The sequence below is a fragment of the Otolemur garnettii genome, unplaced genomic scaffold (assembly GCF_000181295.1).
Source record: "Otolemur garnettii isolate 467f Iridium unplaced genomic scaffold, OtoGar3 scaffold00016, whole genome shotgun sequence".
Taxonomy (NCBI): domain Eukaryota; kingdom Metazoa; phylum Chordata; class Mammalia; order Primates; family Galagidae; genus Otolemur; species Otolemur garnettii.
In genome coordinates this window covers 22,406,702-22,416,074 of record NW_003852411.1, presented here as the reverse complement: position 1 = coordinate 22,416,074, position 9,373 = coordinate 22,406,702, and the positions used below count along the sequence as shown (strand labels likewise).

At 35.3% G+C, this 9,373-nt stretch overlaps 1 protein-coding gene across 1 annotated transcript in view; it reads right to left on the bottom strand.

Annotated features, from left to right (window-relative positions):
* Positions 1-8,639, bottom strand: part of KIFAP3 (kinesin associated protein 3) — a 143,836-nt gene extending 135,197 nt beyond the window's left edge. Inside the window, exon 1 of the mRNA XM_023510720.1 lies at positions 8,358-8,639. Coding sequence (XP_023366488.1) covers positions 8,358-8,389 — 32 coding nt within the window. The 5' untranslated portion in view covers positions 8,390-8,639. The remainder of the gene's footprint in view (positions 1-8,357) is intronic.
* Between the last annotated feature and the right edge of the window lie 734 nt (positions 8,640-9,373).

Sequence of the window (9,373 nt, the reverse complement as noted above, 5' to 3'; positions counted from 1 at the left end):
ACAGCACTCTACTAGGGGACAGCTTAAGGCTCTGTCTCAAAAAAAAAAAAAAAAAAAAAAGAAATGCTAAAGAGAGGTCTTCAGACTGAAATGAAAGACTCTAGGCAGTAAACAAAAGACGAATGAAGAAGTAAAGAACACTGGCAAAAGTAGCTACACAGGTAAATATAAGGACCAGTATCACTGTATTTTGGGTTTATAACTACTCTTTATTCATAAATGGTTTAAAGGACAAATTATAGAATAATAACTATAAGTTTACTCTAATGGGTACAAAATATAAAAACATTTGATCTAAGACAATAACAATATAAAGAGGGAGAAATGTGGATGCATAGGAACATCATTTTTATATACTAATGAAGGTAAGTAGGTATTAATTCAAAGAAAGTTGTTATTAGCTTATGATCTCATTTGTAATCCCTCAAAAAATTACCTAAAAATACAGAAAAGAAAGTAATAAGAGAATCAAAATAATACACAACAAAAATCAAACACCAAAGAGAGTAATGGCAAAACTTAGAAACAAAAAAGATACAGCATACAGAAACCAAATAGGAAAATAGCTAACAGAAATTCTTCATTTTCAGTAATTACTTTAAATATGAATGAGCTAACCTCTCCAAATAAAAGGTAGTGACTGTCAGACTAGACAAGGAAGAGATGATCCATGTACATGCTATCTACAAGAGGCTTACTTAAGATCCCAAAACATATACATCAAAAGTAAAATGATGGAGAAATATATATCATGCAAACAACAACCAAAAGAAAGATGAATTTGCTACCAGACAAAACATACTTTACATGAAAAATTGTTACAAGAGATTAAAAAAGGACTTGGTTTGCTAAAAGGGTCAATCTATCTAGAAAATATAGCATACATACCTAACAACAGAGCCCCAAAATGGATGAAACAAAAATTGGAAGAATGGAAAGAAAAAAAAAAGGTCTACAATAATAGTTGTAGACCTCAATATTCTACTTTGAATAAATGATAGAACTATGTAGAAGATAAATAAAAGGAGATTTGAACATTATAAGCCAATTAAACCAAAGAGACATATAAGGAATTTCATCCATCAATAAGAATGTATATTCTTCTCAAGCATACATGAAAATTCTCCTGAATGTACCTTAGAAATAGAACAAATCACAAATTTAAAGAGATCAATTATGTAGTGTATCTTCTCTGACTAAAAGGAAATGAAATTGGAAATAAGTATCAGTAGGAAAATTCACAATGTGGAAATTAATCCAATCTAAACAACTCATAAATCAAAAAAGAAATCACAAGAGTAATCATAAAATATAGACTTTGAAACAAAGGAAAATAAAAACATATCAAGATTTATGGAGTGCTATGTAAGTGAGACTCAAGGGAAATTTATAGCTGCAAATGCTTATATAAAAAAAATTGGGAGAAATTTTTAACAGAAATAAACCATGTACAGAAAGACAAATATTGAATGTTCTCACTTATATGTGGGAGCTAAAACAGTTGATCTTGCTGGGCATAGTGGCTCACACCTGTAATCCAATAACTTTGGGAAACTGAGGTGGGAGGATTGCTTGAAGCCAGGAGTTCAACACCAGCCTAGACAAGAGCAAGATGCCATCTCTATAAAAGATACAAAAATTAGCAAGGCATGTTAATGTGTACCTATAGCCCCAGCTACCAGGTGAGTGAGATAGGAGGATCATTTGAGCCCAGGAATTTGAGGTTGAAGTGAGCCAGGATGATACTACTATACTCTGCTCCATGTGTCAGACGGGGAAATCTCATGGAGATAGCAAGTAGAATGACTACTGAAGCTAGAAGGCCAGAGGCTGTGAAAAGAAGTTGGTTAATGAGTATAAACATACAGTTAAATAGAAGGAATACGTTCCAGTGCTCAGTAGTATGGCAGAGTGACCATAGTTACTAATAGCAATGTATAGTGTATTTCAAAATAGCTAGATTTGAAATGTTCCCAACACAAAGAAATGATATATATTTGAGGTTATGTGTATCTGAAAAACCCCAATTTGATCATTATACATTGTACGCATGATGAAAATATTTAATGTATTCCATATATGTGCACAGCCATTATGTATTGATAAAAATAAATAAATAGGAAAAAATAGAAAGACTTTGACTCAATAACTTAATTTTACACCTTAAGCAACTAGAAAAAGAAACTAGCTCAAATAAATCTTGAGCTAGCAGAAGGAAATTATAGAGACCAGAGATAAAAGAAACACAGACTATGAATAATGAAATACAAAATTGATTCTTTGAAAAGATCAAAACACTTTTTTAGGCAAACTTTTAGTTAGGCTAAAGAAAAAAAGACAGAAGGCTCAAATTACTAGAATCATAAAAGAGAATAGGACATTACTGTTGACTTTATAACGAACAAAATTATGAGAGGATAATATGAACAACTGTACATGGACAAACTGCATAACCTACATGAAATGGAATAACTCATAGCAACACACAAACTACCAGCACTGAGTCAAAAGAAAGAAAGTTTGAATAGAACTACAACTAAAGACATTAAATCAATTAATCAAAAAGTTGGTCCTCTCAAAGTGCAGGACCCAATGGCTTCACTGGTAAATCCTACCAAGCATTTAAAGATGAACTAACACCAATCCTTCTCAAACTGCTCCAAAAAAACCAGAATAATAGAGGGAATACTTCCTAATTTAGTCTATGAAGTTACTATTCCCCTGAAGCCAAAGCAAGACAAAGACATTACCAAAAAACTATGATCAATAGCTTTTATAATTTTTTTATCTTTATCAATAACTTTTATAACGACAGATGTAAAAATCCTTGAATACTAGCAAAGAGAGTTCAGGAGCACACTAAAAGAAATACACTTCATGGCCAAGTCCATTTCATGCCAGGGATGCAAGAGATGTTCCACATATCCATCTAATACACAAAATTAACAGAATGAACAAAAAACACACAATTGTTTCTCAACTGAAGGAGTAAAAGCATCTGAGAAAACCCAAAACCCTTTTGTGATTAAAAAAACCCCAAAAAACTAAAAACATTTAAAACTTAGGAGTAAAAGAAAATGTCCTCAACATAATAAAGGTCATATACATCTACAGTTAATATCATATTCAATGGTGAAAAAAATGAAACTTTCTCCCTAAGATCAGGAACAAAATTTGAATGTCTGTCAGCTTTCATCACATCTATTCAACATAGTACTAAAAATTCTACCAGAACAATGAGGCACGGGGTGGGAGTGGGGTGTCAAGATTGAAAAGGAAGAAGTAAAACTATCTCTATCTGCAGATGGGATGATCTTATATGGTGAAGACTCCAGAAATATAGTACCCAAAACTGGTAGAGCTAATAAACAAGTTCAGCAAAGTTGCAGAAGATCAGCATACAAAAAATTGATTATTTTTCTATATATTAACAGTGAAATATCCAAAAAGAAAATTAAGAAAACAATGTTACAGTACAAATAAAAAAAATACTCAGGAATAGTTTAGCCAAGGAGGTACAATAAATGTATACTAAAACAACAAAACATCGCTGAAAAAAATAAGAACTAAAGAAATGGAAAATTATCTCATGTTTATGGTCTGAATGACTTCATATTGTTAAGATGGCAGTATTTCCTAAAGTGATATACAGTTTAAGTCAAGTCCTTACCAAAGTCCCAATAACTATTTTTTAGAAATAAAAAGCTGACTCTAAAATTTATGTGGAAATACAAGAAATTCTAAACAATCTTGAAAAAGAACAACAGAAAGATGGACGACTCATACTTCTTGATTTTGAAACTCACTACAAAGATTCAGTGACCAGAACGGTTAGGTACTAGCACAAGGATAAATACATAGATCAATAAAATAAACCTCTACATGTATGGTCAATTAATTTTTAACAAGAATACCCAAGCCATTCATGGAAGAAAAGAACAATCTTTTTAAAAAATAGTGTCAAGACAACTGGATATCCATATGTAAAAGGATGAAGTTATATCCTTACCATATACCATACACAATTATTAACTCAAGATGGATCAAAGTCAAACATTTAAGAACTAAAACTATAAAACTTTTAGAAGAAAACATAAGGGCAAATACTACATATTCAAGACTTTAGATTTGGCAATAATTTCTTTTTTTTTTTTTTTTGGTTTTTGGTTTTGGTTTTTTGGCAGTTTTTTGCCGGGGCCAGGTTTGAACCTGCCATCTCCGGTATATGGGGCCGGCACCCTACTCCTTGAGCCCAGGCACCTCCCTTGGCAATAATGTCTTAACAAAATGTCAAAAACAAAAGAATAAATTCAACTTTGCTCAAATTAAAAATTTTTGCATGCCAAAGTTTTGCATATTAAGAAAATGAAAAGGCAACTCACAGAATGGGATGAAATATTTACAAGTCATGTATTTGACAAGAACCTCTTCTCCCTAAAGAAAGATGAAGGGCCAAGCAGCACATGAAAAGATGCTTAGTGTTATTAATAATTGAAAAATGTAAGTCAAAACCAAAATAAGATATCACTTTACATCAAATAGGACGGCCATAATTACAAAACAAAAACAAAATCAAGAAAGAAAGAAAAGGGAAATAACAGGGGTTGGTGAAGGTATATTAATAGAAAAATTAGAACGCTCATACACTGCTGATAGGAGTGTAAAATAGTGCAGTCACTGTGCAAAACACTGTAGTGGTTCTTTGTTGAGTTTAAAGAATTAACATATGACAAAGAATTACCATAGACAATTCCACATCTAGGCATGCATCAAAAGATTGAAAACAGTTGTTCAGACAGAAACTTGTACAGTAAGGTTCACAGCAGCCTTATTTCCCCAAATCAATAGGGGGAAACAACTAGATATCCATCAATAGATGAATCATGGATAAATAAAAGGTGGCATATCTATATAATAGAATATCATCTTTGTCCATTTTGTGTGGCTATAACAGAATACTTAAGACTAGATAATTTATAAAGGAAAGAGGTTTATTTAGCTCAAAAATCTACAGGATGGGAAGTTCAAGGGCATGGCCTTGGTTTCCGGCAAGGGCTTTTGTGCTGCCATAACATGGTGGTGAAGGTAAACAGAGAAGTGCAAAGAATGAGAACCCAGGGAACTTTTTGGCTTTATAACAATGAACTCTGGAGGAAATGAATCTATTCCTGAGAGAATAAATCCATTCTTGCCGGAGTGAGAACTCACTACCACAAGAATAGCACCAAGCCTTTCATGAGGGATCCTCCCCATGATTCTAACACCTTCCAGGCCCCATCACCCTACACCACCAAAATAGACACCAAATTTCAACATGAGCTTTGGTGGGAATAAACAAACCATAGGAAATGTCATTCAGCAATAAGAAGGGATGAAGTACTTATAACATAATATAACATAAATGGACCTTGAGTATACTATGTAAAAAAAGCTTGACACAAAAGCTGCATACTAACTGCATATAGCACTTATAAATAAAATAAGTATCAGTATATTACTTCTGATAAAATACTGTTTAAAGTATGTACAAATGCCATAAAGGCATTTTACACATTATATCTCATTCACCAAATATGTTTTATCACTTAGCTGAAAGACTAACAGTAAAATCTCCGATAACTATTGAATGAAGGAATGAATGCCAGTGGCTCTTAAAAATCCTTCAGCAATCCCCCAGTATGCTTGTAATAAAGTCTCAACTCTTTACTACAGCTCTTAAGCCCCACATTTGGGACTTGACCTATACGATTTGGCCCATATTTCTTACTTTAATAACTATGTTTCACGCACTGTGCAAAGTGCTGGGGATACAATGGGAAGTAAGACATAGTACCCTACCCTTATGAAGTTTATAAACCAGAAGGAAATACAAACCATGAAATAGTAAGATTGAGGGAAAACAAGGTATTAGGTATTATGAGATCCTAACAGGCATATCTGACCTGCGTTGTAAGGTGTGAAAGGGAGGCTCAGGAAAGCTTTCTGAAAAAACTGACATTTAAGCTAAAACAAGAAAAGAGGAAGAATTAACAGGATAAAGAATAGGGCAAGTTCCAGACAATAGGAAGGAAGTATAGGAACCACACACTGAAATACACGGAGATCCAAAAGAAATTATTTCTGTGAGACTGAAATATGAAATTATTGGGGGTGGGAAAGGAAAAGAGAGAGATGAAGCTGAGAAGGTAGGTAGGTACTCCTCCACTAAGAGCAATGGAAAGCAATGGAAAGAATTTTAAGAGGGGGCAAAAAGGAAAAAAAAGTGTATCTAACTGTCTATTTACTTTTTTGTTTATCTTACTGAAGACATGAACTGTAGTCAACAATCCTAAGCATACAATAGGTATATGGTTAAGTATTTAGTCAATGCTATTGAATCAAAACACAAACTAGTGGAGGAACAAAAAATGAAATCCAAGATTTATGATTCTGTAACATATTACCTGTAAAAAATGCAAATATTACATATGTATACAAAGATAGTAGAGATTTCTCAGTAATAAAAGCTATAATGAAACCAATGAAATTAATTAAAATTGGAGTGAATCAATTAGATTGAAAACATACACTGTCTTGTTATATAAAAATAAAAGTAAAAATATTGCTTAAAAAATGCATGCAATCATTATTAAAGAACCAGTAATAAAAATGGAAGGTTCTATCAGATATCATAAACCTTTCCATCAGGTCTGAATTCATACAGATATGAATCCATGTAAGCTGTACATTTCTAACCACAAAGTAGACAATACAAACTATGTATATGATCGAAAATCAGACAAAATGGAGAAATGTATTTTTTCAACCTTTCTATATTCTGATCTTATTTTATTCCAAATATTACAGTGACTGAGTTTCATTTTTGAGCTCTAGATAATATGGCTTTAAAAGAAAGCGATAGATTAAGAATTAAAAGTTGCCTAAGGGTTGATACGGGTATAATAATCCTAAGAAAAACTACCGCTAACACAAATGTATTACATGAAAACCAGTTAATGGAATAATAATGGCTTTTTGTTTTAGAAGAATTTTGAATTTAAAGTTTATTTTTTTCTGTCACAAAAATTTTTAGCCAAGGTATTTTAAAGATTAATGTAAGCAAAATTCAGTGAGGAAATAAATACTGATTACATATTTGTAAGGCTCATATATTCATTTAAGCCATTTTTACTGATAAAGGCTGGCTATTTGCCAACTTAAGATGTATTTACATAAGATGAAAAAGGCAATGTATGCTTTAGTTTTGCAAGGACTGTACAGTTGATTTTACTTGACAGTTGTTTGAGTCATTTTAAAGAGTCTATTAATGCTTGGAAGATATTTCTGTGATGATCAGTCTTGCCTAGCTAGGATAAATATATTCAACAAAAGCATATTATGATTTGAAATAATACCACCACCTCCCATGCATATTTTATTTTTTTAAAGGATTTTCATATTTCATCCTTGTATCTCTCAGAAGATAGGTAGTATGTGTCTCATTTTCAGATGAGGAAATTGTATCCAAAAGAATACATGTGAATTTTCCAGGGTATTAACGGAACCAGTAACAGGCCCTTAATTTAAAATGGGGACGCCAAATTAAGATTCTTTTTTTCTATTGGATCATTGCTAATTCTTGGTCTGGTGAGAGGGGGGTTTTTGTGTGTGTGTGTATGTGTATTTTTTGATCAGGAGTGATCTGATCTTTGTCAGAATACAAATTCTCCGAAGAGATTACAATTTTTTAAAAAGAGTACTTGATACTACAAATATTTAAAAGAAATTATGGCCTTTTGTAGGTTCCTGAAATTCTTGGTAACTATAAATCTCCTACAAAAACTATTTTGTATTATGATAGTCAAATGGACAGAATGGATGAAGAAAACAGAAGTAGGCTAGGAAACAACTCCTTAATCCAACCTTTCATAAAGTAGAAGCCACCATTACTTTCTCCATCATTGCAAAACCCAATGGCAGTGAACCCCAAACTGGGGACGGAAGGCAGAGGCTTCATTCCCAGGCTCCCACGGGATTTATCTGGGGGCGGGGGGATGCAGAAAGGCGCGGTTTACCTCGCCCCACTTCCCTCTCCCCCTGGAATAATGTAGTATGGCAAGAAAACCACTTCTCAAAGCTGTCAGGGCTCTGCCCAGTCATGCAAGAGGCTCAACGATCTCACATCCCTGCAGGGCTCTCTTCTTTTTATCTAGAGTCACCTTTTCCCTTTCCTTTCCGTGACTTCTGTACCTGGCTCCCACCGCCTCTTCTAAAACTAGCGCAGCCCAGTGACATCTTACACCCAACCCAAGCACATCTAAGAACATATTCAGGGCCCCAGCAAGGAGGGCAGGCACAGAGCCTAGGGGAGTCGTCACCTTTTGAGGTATCTGGCGTCCTCCCCTTGCATGGCGGCGGCGACTGCGGCGTGGGGAGGATGGGGTTATCTGAGAGAAGCCGGCCGGGCTATTTCCGGGGACCGTGGCCAAAGTACCCTCACACCCAGACGCGATGACAGTCCTGAGGCCTGCAAGGCGGGGCAGCTGCGGCGTTGTGGTTACCACGGTGAGGCCTCCGGCTCCTCCCACAGCTCCTGGGTCCCAAAACACTGGAGCCGCCCAGACCCGCCCAGAGTGGCCTTAGCCTCAATGCGCATGCGCCCGCTGCGCGCCACAAGTATGCGCAAACTCAGTTCGAGGCGCTGACCCCAGCGACTAATCTGACGCACCCAGGAGCCGGGCGGGGAGATTTTGCTGCTGATTTGAGTCTGCAGTTAAGGTGTGGCTCCTTAGTCGCCGCCCCCTTGAGGATGAGTCTAGAAAGGGCGGCTCTGGTCTGCAGAATGGAAATTTCTGGTCCCTAGCTTGAAAAGACTGAGGGGAGTCCATGAACCTTTTAGTTAGCGAGTGCTACAGAGCAGTCAAGTCTTTGGCTAATAACCTAAAAAGTGATGTGTCTATTCGGGAGATCGTGGAGAAGATATTGCACTGATTGCATTGAGAAGCTCTGCCTTGTGGAGATAATCTGAGGCTCCTATAAAATTGATATAATTAATAACAACTTCAAAAGTGGCAAATCTCACTTTAACTTCTAACTCTAGAATGCCTTCTCACCCTACCCTCCAAAAAACAGCTTCGGAGTTTTCAGCTCCTTCATTAATTATCCCTAACTGGAGGTACTTTTAGAATTGTTTCTTCTAAACATAATTGCAAGCCACTTTTTGCAATGCAGGGCATAGAAGGGCTGGGGGGGGGGGTGTGAGCTGTAGCAACTAAATGTACTTTGCATTAAGATTTATTCTTGTGAGTCAGCTATCACATCTATGCAAATGACCTAGATTTCGTTTATTTGATGTTAATTGAGGCCAGACACCAAACCTGATTCTAGAGAAATA